The sequence below is a fragment of the Pleurodeles waltl genome, chromosome 1_2, assembly GCF_031143425.1.
Source record: "Pleurodeles waltl isolate 20211129_DDA chromosome 1_2, aPleWal1.hap1.20221129, whole genome shotgun sequence".
Taxonomy (NCBI): Eukaryota; Metazoa; Chordata; class Amphibia; order Caudata; family Salamandridae; genus Pleurodeles; species Pleurodeles waltl.
This window is the reverse complement of record NC_090437.1, coordinates 981,505,033-981,523,224: the sequence shown is the minus strand read 5'-3', so window position 1 is coordinate 981,523,224 and position 18,192 is coordinate 981,505,033. Positions and strand designations below refer to the sequence as shown.

The following is an 18,192-nucleotide window of genomic DNA, read 5'->3' as shown; positions in this document are numbered from 1 at the left end:
AGTGCAGCCGCGGCCGGCCTGAGGCCCGGAACGCAGAACTGGATGAATGACCCAGCCTCAAGAACCGAGAGACTGCACGGACTGACGCTGCTACACCTCAGATGAACTGCACTGGTGGGACATTCTAGGCAGAATAACTGGGGGTGTGCACGGTGACCCCAAGGGCAGAGCGCCCCTGCGGAGGGGGAGAGGGAGTGCCCGGAGGTGGTCAGGGGTCAGAAACGAGCTACACCTGGGGAGGGCCATCCCCCGGGCGGCACTGGTACAGAGCAAGTAACAAGGTTGGTGGAGAGGCGAGTGCCGTGACTGTTGCTGGCCCCCCCGAGGGGAGGGCGCCTGTCGTTTGGGACTGAATGTCGACCCAAAGTCACAAGAAGAGTAAGCCACAAGGGAAAGAACGCACGGGTGGCCCAGGCAGAGTGGCCAGCGGTGGGATAGCGGCGGAGGCTTTGGTGGCGGACTTGCTAGGTGCTGGAAACTTCAAATCTGGGAAATCGGTCCTGCTGACAGTGGCACTCTGCTGCTGGAAGAGATGCCTGAGGCAGACCGGGGAGGGTTTGGCCTATTCCCCTGGGCTACCGCTGACTGGGAGACAGTTGAATACATCGGGCGATACCCTAAGTGGGGGCTAGGTCAGGGCTTGGACCACGGCGGGAGTGCGGACGATAGTAGATCTCTTTAAGGATGCGGTGCTGAGACCCTTCAAGACATTAGTGGAAGAGGAGGAGATCCCCGCGGGCCAATTCTTGATATACCAGACGCTGGTTCTAGCAGTGAGACTACCAAACTCCACAAGGCTTCTATTGATGCCACCCTAAAACCCTTACAGACCCTGCGGGCGAAATGGGAGATAGGGGGTAGGGACCTAACAAATACGGCGTGGCAGAGGGTGCTAGCGTATCCTCGGAAAGTATCTAGAAACACCCGGTTTCAATCTATCCAATATAATTACATCCACAGAACATACCTTACCCCACACAGGCTCAGAGTGATATATGGGGGAAGAGCCAAGGGACTGCCCAGATGTCAGGCAATGGACTTTTACCACATGGTCTGGGACTGCACCAGCATTTAGGGGGGGATAGACCCAAGTATGATGCTCTGTAACCATTTTGGACCCCTTTTTCTGTGTTCTTCCGGAGCTCCTCCTTTTCATCCCAGTGGGCTCTGTCATACTGGGCCAGGAAGGCCTGAGAATTGGCAATACACCAATGGTTGGCAGCCTGAGCTGCAATCCGCTTCCCTGCAGCGTTTATGTGTTTTTCCTCAGTGGGTGTGGGTGGGGGGTGTGGGCGGGGGGGTGTAAGATATCTCCAGCAGCGGGAAAATTAGCTTTCTTGAATGCTGTAGTGGTAGCTATGTAATCCGGTGGAACATGGCTCTGAATAAATATAGGTTCTGATGGCTCTGCCTTATTTCTTATCCATCCTAGGAGTGATGATGCTGACCCTAACAGTCCTTAAAGATGTCTTGGGTCTCTCATCATGCCCTTAAACATGGAGAGATAATGTGGGTCTGGGTGTAATAGGTAAGGTGTCAAACAGGAAATCTGTTCAAGTGGTTCATTGTGAAGCTCTACATTATGAGGACCTGCCCTCTCGCAATGACCTCCTGGTAGGAGGTTGCATCCTCAGGTGGAGAAAAACATGTTGGCTACAGATCATGATAATTTGGGGTAGTGGTATCTGTGTCGTACATGTCCCATGGGTCTCCATCCCCTTGTGACCTCCCCACCCCCCCCCAAAAAAAAACACAGCAGTGTCAGACTGTGGTGACAGAGGTGAAATGTCAAGGGGGTGTGGGGTGGTGACAATGGTTGAGGAGAATGTGAGGGCAATGGAGGTGGTGATGAGTGGTGAAGGGGGAGGTGAGGAAGTATCTTTAAGAAAGGCAGAACTAGTGTCCTTGGTTTTCTTCTTGGGAGGGAGGGGTATATCTAGTGCAGCCTCAAATGTCAATTTACTTTTTTAGAGGCGAATGAGAGGAACAAGTAGCAATAATATGACCAGTTGGCAGTTGGATTTTTCGCTGCCAAATGTTCAGGTTTTCCAAAACAGGCTCAATGGGAGATGGTGATGCTGATAAAAAATGTTGGGCTCTGAAGGTTTTGGAACCGAGGTTCTTGGTTTTGATGGGTGAGGCATGACTGGCATCAAGGTGGAGGGAGGTAACTGTCAAGATGGCACCAAAGGTTGAGTCAGTGCCGAGGACTGCTCTCAGTCCGAAGAGGACGATGCTGAAGGCTTGACCTTGGTAAGGCTTTTCAGAGTAGGGCAGGCGTCGAAAGTAGTTTTTCGGATCCAACCATGGCTGGGGAGCAGTGATGGATGCTGATCTCAGGTGGAACTGTCAGTGCCGAAGATTTTTTGGTCTACTAGGACGGAGGTATGGAGAGGCAAGGGTTGCAGTACTCACACATTGTATGGATGGAACTTCTAGTATCTCAAGGTCTACCTCTATGTCAGAGGCTGAGCTGTCGCTGAAAGAGGTGACCTCTTTGTCGACTGTAGGCTGCTCTTGTCTGTATTCCTCGCCAAAGAAATCAGGAGTGTCTATGGTGCTCTGCAATATTTTAAGGCGACAAGCCCTCTAGTCCTGGAGTGTTTTCTTAGATCTGAAGGACTTACAGGCCTCACAGTCAGCACCTCTGCGATCCAGAGAAAGGCACAAATTGCACACAGAGTGTTGATCTGTGTGAGAGTATTTCGCGTGGCAGCACTGTCAAAATCGAGATGGTGTGTGTTGCATCACTAGCAGCACTTTTTGGGAGTGAAAGTGGAAGGTAGGCCCCGAACAGCTCTCAGACAAAGTCAATCTGGTGGAGTTTGAGGGAGCACCGAGAAGGAAAATGCTACCAAGAACAATACTGAAGATAGAACAGAAACCAGTAAAATCAAACTAAAATGGAGTTGAAGTACAGAGCAAAGGCGCACACGTCTGAACTAGATGGCAGAGAAAAAACAACTTAACAAGTCACTTGATCTTGTGACTCAAAAGTCTTCTTCAAAGAAAAGCAACTTGCACAACTCCGGACACAACACTAGATAGAAGGAGTATGTAAAGAATGTGTATCTACAGCCATACATGCCATCGAACTTCCAGCTGATGGGGATGCAGGAACCTCCTTTGTCCTGTTCTTGCATGTTTCAGGGAGGCGCTAGACCAACGCCTGTTTTCTCCAACTGGTGCCTGCTGTATTAAAAGAGAAGGGTGTTTGTGCCATTGTACAGTTGCCAGTGATGCTACTCTCTTGGCTGGATGGGGGTGGCACCTCTTCCCTGCATAAGTGCCCTCTTATATATTGTGAGTACGATCAGATTGTCGGGGAGACAGTATCTACAACTGAGCAAAGGGTCCTGTGGTGCAGGCCTAAACTACTTTATCAACCCTTGGAGTGAGTACAAACAATGTTGTAATTTTCTTCAGAGCATATCAGCATGGCTTTTAGTATGGACAAAAATGCATGCTGTGTTTGGTCTTAGAAAGGGTCGCAATCATAGTCACCCTTCTTGCCCACACGCACAGGGTCAGACTTTGCTTGAACTATAACAATACGATATGGAGAAGTGTCATCAAGAGAAGAAGCCTTGATAGGGTATTGCTGCAAAGAAGAGTGTCACTGAGAATGTGCATATTGTGCCAAGCATCTGATTGTTAGCCAGTTGGCCACGGGTTTAGCTCCAGGGTAGAAGATGAGTGAATTGTGTGCAGGGGACTGTATTGTGTAGTTGTGGTAGCGTTTATATTTTGGTTTTGGGAACAGGGCTGACTAATTTCCTCCAAGATAGCCTTGTGTGATGGCAATGTGTGGAAGGAGATAGAGCAACAACAGATCTGCTGCATGGTTAATGTTTAGAGATCTCTGTCCGGTATCAAACAGCTCATTAGCCCACTGCTGAGGACTTGGCATGAATTGTCAAAGGTTTACTTGACTTAAGTGATAAAATTCTGGGCCAAGAACTTGTAGGTGGTGACGGTTGCTAGAAGACACCTTCGTTTGAGGCTTGGTGCCTCACTTTGCCGTTCCTGTATCAAAGTTGCAGCTTTAAATGCTGAGTGGTATAGGTTTAGGTGGGATGTGCCAGACTGCCCTTGAGCAGAGGTTCCTTTTGAGGTCAAACACCATAGGTAAGATCCTCAGTGTTTGGAGGGCCAATTTCTGCCAGATATCTTGGGTGTTGTGCTCAGCCTTCAGTATTGACATCAGAAAGCAGAGGTTGCAGGGGGAGCCAAAGAATCTTGTGCAACAAAGAATGAGTAATCTCAAGGCTTCTTAGCAATTAGAGGGCTCCTCTCATGCAGATGGGGCCCTTCAATGTCTTTGGCGAACCTGGCCCAGGGAGAGTTGGTTGAGTCATCATTGAGTAGTGAATACACCTTCTGGTGTATTCCTGTTGGTGGCAGAAATGCCTCTTTCTAGTAAGGCATCACACACTGAGCAAGTGTTCTCATTGTGTTCCTTACATAGCCTCAGGTTACAGATCGAATTCTGGTCCAACTACAGAAATGTACTATTACAAGTGAGGCAGAATACATTTTTCTTTAAACAGCTTTTTATTGAGGCTTTTTTTCAACAAGTATACAACATGAAATGGCAAAAAATATAAAGCACGCATTTGCAGTGGTTCAAGTGAGGCACAATTTACGTTGTATTCTCCATATTCTTCAACTAAATGTGCCATTCACATCAGGCCTGGCACAAGGCTAGTCAGATGATTTGGTTCCAAAGTGATCAGCATCGCAAAATGTCCTCATTCTACTACTTCGGAAGATACGGTTATGAGATGTACTCAGCGTCTTGAAAGATTGGTTCTCATGGACCTTCAACATCAAAATGTGGACTACAGTGTGCACACAGCAGTACTCGAAAATTCAATGGCAGAAAAAGCCAATATAAGATGGCGCCTGTGTGCACATGCATTGTAAGTTTAAAGGGAAGTAGGATCAGGAGTTCACTCAAAATCAAAATGTCTCCTTTAAAAAAAACATGCAACATTCAAGCCAGTGACTAGTTGGCAGGATTGTGCACAAAAGGTGATGCACAGCAGCACATACTAGAAACCCAGATTTTTCAGCATATGGACGTGACCCCCTGTGTTTTTTGTATTTTTAGGTCTACTCAATTATACATGGTGAATTAAGGTTTCATTTTATTTTTTTAATACAATTTCTAACACTGGTAGGGCTGTTCAGTCACAGGGAAGAGTGGTTCTTTGTATTAAAAAAAAAAAAAGATTGATTACTACTAAATTAAACTATGTTCACAACGATTGCCTGACAATTAAGCATATAAAAACATTTTGTGTTCGTTATCTACAGGCACCGACCAAGAACAGCTTTCTGTTATGCCTGATGTTGAAGAGTTAAGGTTGATTAAGTATTAAGAATGAAAATAAAAACAGATCATTACGGAGGCATCGTGTTTGACAATGCCCATGTCGTGAGCACAGTGGTACTTAGGTTAGCCTTCCATATCTCCAGCTCTGCCACATTATAGTTATATTTCCACTACTGGGAAATGTATTCAACAATAAAATGCAATGTCCTCATCAGCCACTGCCAAAATGAGATCTTCAAAAGATGAACACTTGGTGGAGGACTTCAAATATAATTTTTTCAATGACCTTTTGAATGTCTACTGCGCATGACCAAATTGTAAGCCCTAGTTTAAGAATAAATGCAGTAATAAAGTGGTAACCGGGCCAGAACCACAAAAATAGTCCTCACTCTTTAAGCAACGTTCTTTTAAGTTCACTTTGCTCCGAAAAACAGCACTTTATGTTTTGCTCAAAGTCTCTTTATTCATGTTTTTCAAAACAAAACTTCAAGAGGTGACTGTTGTTACCTAAAGGGAAATCAGAAAGTACAGATCAGCTTGAATAGCTGCAGATAACAAGGCACATAAAGTGCACCTCTGGGCATTATTGACGGAGCATAGCATCTATATCATATCAGGTCACTATCTGGAGGAGTAATATTAAAAAGTTCAAGAAACCAAAGAAACAAAAAGAGCACAGGTAGTGGGGTCCAGGTCAAGGGTGGTAGTTTGCCTAGGTGATGCGTCGTCATTGCGGTATCAAGGACATTGTAGGCACTCCCTACTAAAAGGTAGTGGTGTGTCAACTGGTTAGCTAAGGCCCCAGCAAAGGCAAATCAGCAAAAGAGCTAAAGCTCCAGCAGTTTTGGTGGGTTAAAACCAGTCATGCAGGTCAGGTATTCTATCAGTGGTCATCACACAGGTTGTAATTTGGGTTCTGTTCCATTTAGGCTGTGGGAGAGCTGTTCCATCGACCGGGTATGCCAGAGGCGAGAGAACCACTGTGCTAAAGAAGGCGAAGTGGTCTTTTTCCATGCTAGGGTCACGAGTTGTCTGACTGCCTGGACCATGTAGCAAATAAACATCCAGTCAGCATGTGTCATCACTTTCAAGGCAAGGGATCGAATCCCCAGAAAGACCATAGTATAGGAAGATGGAAGGGGGTACTCCACTGTGGCTTCGATTTGACTTGACACCTCCTTCCAAAAAGGTAGCGATCAGACTGCAGGACCACCAGAGATGACAGAAGTCTCCTTGATCCTTTTTGTGTCGCCAGCACAGAGGATGTGCCAGGATAGAAAGTAGAGAGGTGGGATGGGGTGTAATACCATTGGAACATGAGCTTATATACCGTTTCCCTGAAAGAGATTCTACAATATGTTCTGGCTATATCATGGCACAATGTGTCCCACTGCTTAGGTGATATGCTCTCTGTGATGGTTGACTGTCCTGTGGTCTGGATTGGGTGGAGGAGGTGAGGGAGGCAGCTGGAGCATGCAGTATGTGTTTATAATGAGCCCTTGAGAACAGCTATATGCTCACGAGCTTCTTGAAAGGAATGAAGGGTCAGCACAACCTCAGGATACACAGATGGATATAGTGCCCGATGCCACAGCTGGAAGTATTGTAAAACAGCTGTCTCAGGAAGGATATAATCTTCTTTGCACTTCTCAAAGGGCTTAATGGCGGTCTCTGTGAAGAGATCACGTAACGTTCTGCAGTTGCTTGCAGCCCAGCCCTGAATGGAATGAGAGGGTAATGCTGGGGTAAAGTCTGGAAAGCGGGAATTGTTGTTTTGGGGGAAGGAAATGTAGTCAGCACTATTTTAGTGGCCAGTTTGTACCATATGTCCAGCACTGTTTTAGTAGGGGAGTCGATGTATGTGGGGGTGTAGCTAGCATGTTCAGATAAACCAGTGAGGGGTCACAATGGCAAACAAGCCACTTTACTGTCCATATGGAACCAGCACTTCTCGCTTTCCTGCACCAACCACTCGAAGATGTCGCGCAGATTGGCAATCCAGTAGTACTCTGAGCAACTGGGGGATGCAATGCCCCCTTTGTCCCTGGGTTGCATCATGAGACAGTTGGAGATTCTAGGTTGCTTCCCACTCCAAATAGAAAGTGCATATGTCGCATTGTAGGCACATAATATTGTCCTGTGGAACTGGAGTTGGTAGAGTCTCAAATAGACATAGGACTCGTGGGAGCAAGTTCACTTTGATAACCGCAAACCCTCTCCAACATTAGAAGTGCAGGGATTTCCATCTCTGAAGGTCTTCCAAAACGGAGCAAAAGAGTGGGGGCTAATTTGCACATGTCAGAGCAGAGAGCAGAGCGTAGGTGAGATGTTGAGACCTAGGTATTTAATGTTGCTCGAGGATCAATAGGAGGGCACCAGACCTGGCAGAGCAGGGAGACCATGATTGGGAATCAAAGTTGAGCATTCTCAACTGACATATTGACCTTAAAACCCAATACCACTTCAAAGGCAGTAAGATTATCTACCATAGCTGGGAGAGAGGTGGCAGACTGTAAGTAAGAGGTCATCAGCAGACAGACTAATCTTATGTGTCAGCCCTCCAAAGGGAATAAATCTCTTCTACTGCAGCTCTGCAGCAGGTGGTGATATCCAAAGGCTCAACCGCTAGAGCAATAAGGGGCGACAGCGGACGGCCCTGGTGCATGTCCCTACGGATAGCTATGGGATCTGAGTCATGCCCATTGACACAAAGAGTGGCCACAGGGGCCATATAGGAGGCCATGATTTTAGCGATTATGCCTAGATGCATCCCCTCTTTGTGCAGAACAGCCTGGAGGAATGACCAGTTCACTCTAGCTAAAGGCTTCGCCACGTCGAGCAAGAAAAGGCAAGTCGGTATGTGATAGTGGTTTGACTTTGACAAGGTGCTCTATGCACCGTACGCCATCTGCTCCCTGTCTACTGTGGATAAATATCAATTGGTCAGGGTCAATAAGGCTAAGGAAGTGGCGTTCTGGCCTAGATGCCAGGATCTTGGTAAAGATATTCGCATCAGTATTCAGGAGGGCAATGGGGCGGCAGCATGAACAAAGTGTTTGATCTTTGCCTCACTTGGGTATTGGAGATCTCCACTGCTGCCATTGTGGGTGTGAGGCCTGAGGCATGCATGAGGAAGTTGAATAGGTGCAGCAAGTGGTCTCGCAACTCAGGAAAGAAAATGTGGTAGAAGCTAACGGGGACTCAAATTAGTCCCAGTGTCTTGCTGAGGGGGAGGACTCAAACTGTGCTGTGGAGTTCTGCTAGTGTAAATGGGATGTCAAGGGCTTCCGCATTGTGAGGGTGGAGAGATTTCCATTTGCATGCAGCTAGATAGCACTCTATCAAGGCTGGCAAGACCTCTTCATCTATGTATAGGGTCAGATAGTATTCTTAGAACATCCGCTGTTTATCGTACTCCGTGATCGCCCAGTTCCTGCTTCCAGTTTGGAGCTTCGTAATGTGCGATTTAGCGCGTGCTTGGCGCAGTCTGTGAGAATCCTACCCACTTTGTTGCCTCCTTCATAATAGCGCTGTTGAAGTGCTACAAGGGAGCGAGGAGATAACCCCCGGATTGTGACCTGGAATCCGTCCCATTGTGTGTAAGGGCGAAGCATCTACATCCACTATGTTGCAGAAGAGTCGCAGGGGTAGACACCATCATTAAGGACCAAGGAGGAGAGAGCACCCTTTGCCCTCCCAATTGAAGAGGATCATTAAGGGGTAGTGGATTTCTCTTTTTCTTAACTTGGCAGGAAATCTCACCAACAGCTTAGTAATACAGGAGACAGGTCTTGATACAAGTAGACTGTGTGCCCACAAAACACCAGATTTATTCCTGGAGGCTTTGAGAATAGCTTCTTTTTTAGTGAAGAAATAAACATGTCAAGATGCCGGAGATGGAGTCTAAGCACCTAGAGGCTGAGGCAGAGGGGAGTCGTTATCACCCTAAATGGTTTGGAGGAGTTCTGCTGCAAATGTCATGAGGTTGCTGCCTGATGTTGCTGCGCTCTGACCCACAAAGGAGTCCTGTGATGCATATATTGTTTTGACGGATTCTGTTTTCCAAGTCCTCTTGTTTAGTTTGTAGTTCAATTTGTTGTTCTTTAAGAGTCGTCACTCTCCTCCACAGCATTTCCTGGTCCTCCAACTTGGCACTCTAGATTGTCAACTTGCGCCCACCCCACCCCTATCTCAGAGATCTCCCCCCTGAGGTCTTTGATGCAGGTCTTGAGATCTGTTTTAATTAACCCTATCTCAGAGTAAATTTCTTGTAGGAAATGGTCCATATTATCTTGGGAGATAGGTACTGGAAGCGGGTTCCCAACTATCAATGCCTTATAGGTATCCTTCTGGTCAGGTTTTGCAGGAGGAAGTTTTCCCCAAAGAGGTTACTGGTGTGTCCTTGAGGATTTGATGTGCAGCATGATGTCCAAGGAACTGATGTCAGAAAGAAATTGCCTCTCCTCCCTGGCCCTCGCCGTTAAGGTGGCCTCCACCGGGTCCACACAGCTGTAAGCCAGGAGACGTATTCAGCCGGCACTGGGGTTCAAGAATTTGTTGCCAATGTGGCGCCTCACAGGCAACTTCACCCAAATGCAAAATGTAGGGGTGGTAGCTAGGCGATGGAGGCATAGAAACCAGGGTCCAAAGTGCATGCCTGGGTGCCCTCTGATCAGCCACAAAGCAGCAGGTCCTAGTCATCCCAAATTTTAGTTGCAGTCCCCACCTGCAATCCAACAGCACAGCCAAAGTGGGAGGTTTTGCCCGGGCCCTCACATGCCATCGAGCACAGAGAGGTAAATTTCAAGGGCTGTTGGCAATGAAGGGGAAGAGGGCTCAATCCCACTCCAGGCCTCACCAGGCGTAGGAACCCGCCATCTCAGGAAGTGTTCAAAGCACATCTGCCAGAACAAAGGTACCTTGTCTAGTTGATACAGAGGTGCCCACTGTCCCCATGCAGGTCTGACTCTTGGTGTTGGAAGAGCCCCAAGCCATTGGGGATAGTCAATCCAGTGGAGTCTAAGACTCATTGGTTGCCATTGCATGATCTGCCCCCTCCCAAATACCCCCCCTGCCCACCCTTCAAGGCCAGGTTAATTTGGTGTAGGGGTGTGGCTGCCACCAAAGGTTTCACTCATTTTGTCCCCAGAGTTCTCCGCTCGCACCTCTGTGTCATGCAAGGACCCAGGGACTAGTGGGCGAACAAGGCCACTCGTCTGCCACTGCACTGTACCTCCGCGCCACCTTTGCAAAACAACAGTCTCAGGCATGGCAAGAGACCTCTATGAGCACTGGGCTGCAGCAGCTCTTGGGCCAGTCTACTAACCTAGCAACCCAACAAATGGGAGTCTACATCACTGGGCCATGCGGGTATCTGCCTGTGTCTTTCAGTCACCCAACATGGTTCATGGTAGCAGGAGCACTCATCAGATGCCCACAGTAGACGCGTTGGATCAGTGTCAGGACAGCTTGCCTGGCTGACCGGGACCACAATTCAGAGATGGTGTCTGCTCCTGGAAAGCTCAGAGCTGCTTCGCTGACGCTGCTGTGGCTCAGCCCAGCCTTTTTAAGATAGTGGTGCCAGACTAGCTAGGCCACAGGTCAGGACCCCCCTTGTACTGGCTGGGGATGGCATGAAGAGACCCATTCAACCCCCCTTCAGCATGCAGGACGTGTATAATTGTGTTGCTTTGATTTTCCAGTGTCTATCCCGGCCCCAGTGCTCTGGATGGGGCTGGAATCGGTACAAGGGACCGGAAAGGCACAAACTCACGTTGTACGCCACGCCCAGCTAGGCCATGCCCCCAAAGAACGAGTTACTTACCTTCGGTAACGACTTTTCTGGTGGATACATTAGCTACCTGTGGATTCCTCACCTAATGAATACTCCCATGGCGCCAGCATTCGACGGAAATCTTCTTACTAGTCTCTGCACGTCGACGAGGACGTCACTCTAGCCCACGCGACGCCGTCTGACGTCATACAGGCAATAAGAGGTCCTCGACGACGTGCCGACGTCAGTACCAATCATTTTTTACGTGCATGAGAACAACCAGGCAATGCAATGAAAGAGCAAGGCAACATCCCATTACATTGTAAAAATACACAACATTGCATGAATAACTGTAAATCTTTTATATATATATAACTCTATCTTTTTAAAATATATATACACATCAAGTATATACACAAAGATATATACATATATATAAATATAATATATACAACATCTATTGCACCCTCAAAGACCAAGAGGAGCGTACTCAAGGATTACTTGGTAAGACCAGAAAGGCAACGGGGAGGCGGGTGGGACCGTGAGGAATCCACAGGTAGCTAATGTATCCACCAGAAAAGTTGTTACCGAAGGTAAGTAACTCGTTCTTCTGATGGATACAACTACCTGTGGATTCCTCACCTAATGAATAGAGTCCAAAAGCAGTACCACACCCGGCGGTGGGTGCCTAAATGGTCAAACCAAGAAATCCTGCAGCACTGACCGTGCAAAATGGCCGTCCCTTCTAACCTCAGAATCCAAACAGTAATGTTTTGCAAAAGTGTGAAGGGACGACCAAGTTGCGGCCTTGCAGATGTCGATCACAGGAACACCTCTGGCCAAAGCCAAAGTGGCCGACTTAGCTCTGGTGGAATGAGCTCTAATGCCCTCAGGAGGATCCTTCTTTGCCAAAGAGTAACAGATTTTAATGCAAAGAACAACCCACCTGGATAGTGTTCTCTTGTGGACTGCCTTTCCTCTCCTCTTGCCCACGTATCCAATAAACAGCTGATCCTCCAGCCTGAAATCCTTTGTTCTATCAATAAAGAAGCTCAACGCCCTCTTTGGGTCCAGACGGTGCAGTCTTTCTTCCTCTTTGGAAGGATGAGGCGGAGGATAGAACGTGGACAAAGTAATTGCCTGAGCCAAATGGAAAGGTGAAACAACCTTCGGGAGGAAAGCAGCCTTGGTCCTCAACACCACCTTATCCCCATAAAAAGTTGTATAAGGGGGCTTTACTGATAAGGCCTGCAACTCACTCACTCTCCTTGCTGATGTTATAGCTATCAGGAAGACTGTTTTTAAAACCAAATACCTTAAGGGGCAAGAATGCATAGGTTCAAAAGGGGACCCCATAAGGAAAGTCAGGACCAAGGACAAATCCCAATGCGGCATAACGAATGGCTTTGGAGGATACTTATTTAGAAGACCTTTCAAGAATCTGATAACAATAGGGAATTTAAATAAAGATGGTTGGTCTGGAAGACATATGAAGGCTGACAAGGCCGATAAATAACCCTTAATGGTAGCCACTGCACAACCTTTCTGCGCTAGAGACAGAGCAAAAGACAAAACGTCCGATAGATGAGCATGCAAAGGATCAATCTGCCTCTCTCCACACCACGCAACAAATTTAGACCATCTATTAGCGTAGATAGATTTAGTGGAGTGTCGCCTGGCCGCTAATATAACATCCACTACCTCAGGCGGGAGAGAGAAGGAACTCAGGTTGCCCCGTTCAATCTCCAGGCATGTAGGTGCAGACTCTGGAGGTTGGGGTGTAAAACCTGCCCCTGCGACTGCGAGGGGAGGTCTGCCCTGAAAGGGAGACGGAGCGGAGGGCACATTGAGAGTTGGAGAAGGTCGGAGTACCATACCCTCCTTGGCCAATCCGGAGCTATTAGGATGACTAGAGCCCGGTCCTGGTGAATCTTCCTCAATACTCGAGGAATCAAGGGTATGGGAGGAAACGCGTAAAGCAACTGGCCGCACCAGGTTATTTGAAACGCGTCCCCCAATGCTCCCTGCATCGGATACTGGAGGCTGCAGAATAACGGACAATGCGCGTTCTCTCGAGTGGCAAACAGATCTACCCGAGGAAACCCCCACCTCTGGAAGATTAAACGGACTTGATCTGGATGGAGACGCCACTCGTGGTCTGCCGAGAATTGGCGACAGACTGTCCGCACGCACGTTCAAGACTCCGGCCAGATGGTTTGCTATCAAGCAAATCTGATGGTCCTTTGCCCAGGACCATAGTCGAAGAGCTTCTCTGCAGAGAAGGTACGACCCCACTCCTCCCTGCTTGTTTATGTACCACATCGTGGAAGTATTGTCCGTCAGGACCTGTACCGACTGACCACGAAGGGAAGGGAGGAAGGCCTTGAGAGCCAGACGTACAGCCCGTAACTCTAACAGATTGATGTGAAACATCTGTTCCTCTGGAGACCAAAGGCCTTTGATCTCCAGATCCCCCAGATGAGCTCCCCACCCTAGAGTGGAAGCATCCGTTATGACTGTGGCCACTGGTGGCGACTGCTGGAACGGCTTTCCTTGTGAAAGATTGTTGCTTGCAATCCACCACTTCAAATCCACAGCAGCATCTCTGGAGATCTTGACAGTACTCTCTAGATCCCCTTTGTGTTGAGACCACTGCCTTCGGAGGCACCACTGAAGAGCCCTCATGTGCCAGCGAGCATGCGTGACCAACAGAATGCAGGAGGCAAACAGACCGAGCAGACGAAGGACCTTGAGGACTGGAACTACCGCTCCATTTCGAAACATTGGAACCAGATCCTGAATATCTTGAATCCGCTGAGGCGGAGGAAAGGCCCGACCCAATGTTGTATCCAGTACTGCCCCTATGAACAGGAGGCGCTGAGAGGGCTCTAGGTGAGATTTGGGCTTGTTCACCGAAAAACCGAGGTCGAACAACAACTGGGTTGTTGATTGCAGATGATGCGACACAAGCTCCGGGGACTTGGCTTTGATCAACCAGTCGTCCAAGTAAGGGAATACTGCTATCCCCTTCCTTCTGAGTTCTGCCGCAACCACCGACATCACCTTCGTGAAGACTCGAGGTGCTGAAGTAAGACCAAACGGAAGGACCGCAAACTGATAGTGCTGCGATCCCACCACAAACCGGAGATACTTCCTGTGTGACTTGAGTATCGGGATATGAAAGTAAGCATCCTGCAAGTCGACAGACACCATCCAGTCTTCCTTGTTCAACGCCAAAAGCACCTGTGCTAGGGTCAGCATCTTGAACTTTTCCTGCTTGAGGAACCAATTCAAGACCCTCAGGTCCAGGATTGGTCTCAAACGACCATCCTTCTTGGGAATCAGGAAATACCTTGAGTAACATCCTCGACCCCTTTCCTGCTCTGGGACCAACTCCACCGCGCCCTTTGAAAGGAGGGCTTGTACCTCCTGTTCTAGCAACAGAAGGTGTTCTTCTGAACAATAAGAAGGGCGGGGCGGGAACTCCCGAAAGGGAAGGGTGTAGCCTTTTCCCACAATACTGAGAACCCAAGTGTCCGTTGTAACAGTCTTCCATTTGGTGAGAAAATGCTGTAATCTTCCCCCTACAGGAGAGGAGTGAGTGGGGAATGGTGGAAGCCTAAGGCTGCTTCCCCTGCTGCACCCCGCCAGAGGATGAGGAAGAGGCAGAGTGCTGCTGAGAGGCTCCTCTGGTGCGGACCCTACCTCTCCCTCTAAAAGATCTATAGGGATGGGAAGAGGCAGGTTGCTGATATCTTCCTCGAAAGGAAGAGGAGGAAGAGCCATGCCCAAATCCACGAAACCTCCTGAAAAATCTGGAAGAGGCCGTGGAAGAAGGAGCTTGGAGCCCTAACGACTTAGCCGTGGCCCTGCTCTCCTTAAAACGTTCCAAGGCCGAATCAGCCTTGGCTCCAAACAGTTTGTCCCCATCAAACGGGAGATCCAACAATGTGGACTGTACATCCGCAGAAAAGCCCGAGTTACGGAGCCAGGCCTGCCTCCTTGCCACCACAGTTGTGCCCATTGCTCTGGCCACCGAGTCGGTCGTATCCAGTCCAGTCTGGATAATCTGGGTCGCAGCAGCCTGGGCATTTGAAACAACGTCCAAAAGACCCTGGGGAAGCTCTGTAAATGATGAGGAAATGTCATCCATCAGAGCATGAATATACCTCCCCAGGATACAGGTTGCGTTGGTGGCCTTCAACACCAGACTGCAGGACGAAAAAATCTTCTTGGACTGCGCCTCTAGTTTCTTTGAATCTCTGTACCCAGGCACCGTCGGGAAAGAACCAGGCGCTGACTTGGATGAACAGGAGGCCTGCACCACCAAGCTCTCCGGCGTAGGGTGCCTAGACAGAAAACCAGGGTCAGTCGGAGCCGCCCGATACCTCCTGGCCACGGCTCTGTGAACTGCTGGGGAAGATGCCGGCCTCTTCCACACCTCTAACACCGGATCCAGCAGAGCGTCATTAAATGGCAAAAGAGGCTCCGCCGCAGCTGAGGCCGGATGAAGCACCTCTGTTAGAAGGTTTTGTTTAGCCTCCACCACCGGCAAAGGCAGGTCCAAAAAACTAGCTGCCTTCCGTACCACTGCGTGAAAGGAAGCAGCCTCCTCAGTATATTCTCCCGGGGACGAAAGATCCCACTCAGGGGAAGTGTCCAGCCCACTGGCCGACTCCAGACCACGCAGCCCATCACCCGAGTCCTCTAGCTCTCCTTCCTCCAGGGCTCGTTGGTACTCCTGCTCCTCTAATACACGGAGAGCACGTCTCCTCGAATGAAGCCGTTGTTCAATACGGGGAGTCGACAATGCCTCCGCCGAAGTCGAAGATCGGCGCCGATCTTCAGAAGCCACCGACGCCGCGTCCGGCGCCACAGGTAACTTCGGCACCGACAAAAGAGCAGTCGAAGCAGATGGACCCACCGGAGTCACAGGCCGAAATCCCGACGTAGACGTCGACGGGATGGAAATCCCCGGGGCCAATCCCTCTGAAGCCACCGGAGCAGCCACCGGCGCCGACACCGGCGCCGAGCCCACGTTCCCAAAAGGGAGAAAGGGCATAAAGGGTGCCGGCCGAAGAGGCGCAGGATCACCCAATGAAAAGGCCAAAGGCCCAGCCGGAGCACCCCCTGGAACCATCTGTTGGAAGATGGCATACATCGCATTCAAGAATGCGGAACGATCGGCTCCAGGGGTGGGAAAAGCCGGATACTGGGGTGCCTGTCTCGGAGGCGACCCCGACGCCGGCCTCGACGTCTGCAACGCCGGAGAAAACACCTGAGGCTCCAATACCTCAATCACCGACGCCTGTCCAGGTGAAGTCGGAGACGCCGGAGAGGGCAACGGCGTCGAAGGATGCGGCGTAATCGTGGGACTGATCTCCCATGTCCTTCGGCGCCGATCCGAAGACCTGGAACGAGTCTCCTTTGAATGACGCTGAGATTCTCTACGGCGCCGGGAGTCTCGATGACGCCGATGTCTTGGCGAAGAAGACTTCTTGTGATGCTTCTCCTTCGATTTCGCCATAAACAGCTTCGCCTCACGTTCCTTGAGGGCCTTTGAATTCATGTGCTGGCATGAATCACAAGTCGAGACGTCGTGGTCGGAGCTCAAACACCAAAGGCAATCGGAATGAGGATCTGTCACTGACATCTTGCCTCCACACTCACGACAAGGCTTGAATCCAGACTTTCTCTGCGACATTATTACTACAGCGAAAGACTACGCAGCAAAAATACACTGTAACCACAAAAGTAACAGTTGCTCCCTCGAAGATAACCGTTTCGAATGCACGGAAAAAAGGGAACTGACGTTGGCACGTCGGCGAGGACCTCTTATTGCCTGTATGACGTCAGACGGCGTCGCGTGGGCTAAAGTGACGTCCTCGTCGACGTGCAGAGACTAGTAAGAAGATTTCCGTCGAATGCTGGCGCCATGGGAGTATTCATTAGGTGAGGAATCCACAGGTAGTTGTATCCATCAGAAAGTACTTTTTTACACTGCTGTGGGAATTGTTTTTTAGAATGAGGTAAGAACACAATTCCCCATTTTTCAGTTGTTAGCCCTGTCCTTTTCACACTTCTAGATTTGGATTAATTAACCTTCCTCCGTATCTTCTCAACATAACACCCCTTCTAGTGAGTAGTCTTACATCCTGTGTTAATTACATGTGCAGTATCAGCTACTTGAGCATCTCAGTAATTACAGAATGAATTGTTTTATTCAGTATACATCATTGATTTCAATCAAATATACATCATAGTAGAATGCTTACGTTATCATCTCCTCAGGCTCTTTATTGGACATCTGCACACTTGTCATGCACATCGGCCTCCCAACTTCTTTATCTAAATGCCTAAGAATGCTGTCCAGTGCTTTGCGTACTTGAGGATAGTAGACAGACATTCCTTAAAAAGAAAACAATTGAGATGTAACTTATACAAAAAATAAGAATAGTCCAAAGAATAATGTATAGAAAGTAAAATATAAGTCTTTCTGCTCTGCTGCAAAAGTGTTAGTGAGTGTGTATACAAAAAAAAAAAAAAAAGATTATTGCCTGTGGTACACCATATTCACATATTAAAGACGTTTGCATAGAATCTGCTCAAGAAAGTATACTTGGTAGTACAAAACATTTGTGTAGACTTAAAATTAGTCTAACTTATACCTTGGCACTTACAGGGTTTAAAGCTAAGCACCAGAAATTAATCTTTCTTGACATGCTTCTCGGCTTGATTGTAACTATCTTTTTATGAAGTCTGCAAAAAAGCAGGAAGTTTTCAAGGGACAGACAGTGCTGCAGTTGGGAACTGCATTGCTTTGTTCCAAAACATGAGAAGGCTTGGCCCTTGACGCAGGAGTGGGTAAAATGAACAACAATCAGATTAGATGGACAAATTTGGTTTGAATGTACACCAGGCAAGTGAAGAAGTAAGCCTTGTAAACCATGCACAGGGATTTGAAGATAATTATTTTAGAAAATGAATGCCAGTTAAGACCATTCAAGTAGGGGGAGAAAGGAGATTCAAATCAGGTGTAGGGCAGCATTCTGAATGTGCGCTGCAGGTAATGCAAAAATCA

At 48.4% G+C, this 18,192-nt stretch overlaps 1 protein-coding gene across 12 annotated transcripts in view; it reads right to left on the bottom strand.

Annotated features, from left to right (window-relative positions):
- Nucleotides 1–18,192, bottom strand: part of FRYL (FRY like transcription coactivator) — a 1,894,812-nt gene that overhangs the window by 1,324,090 nt on the left and 552,530 nt on the right. For all 12 annotated transcript variants that reach the window (XM_069201557.1, XM_069201569.1, XM_069201550.1 and 9 more), the window contains one exon: nucleotides 17,387–17,519. In XM_069201557.1, coding sequence (XP_069057658.1) covers nucleotides 17,387–17,519 — 133 coding nt within the window. The remainder of the gene's footprint in view (nucleotides 1–17,386; nucleotides 17,520–18,192) is intronic.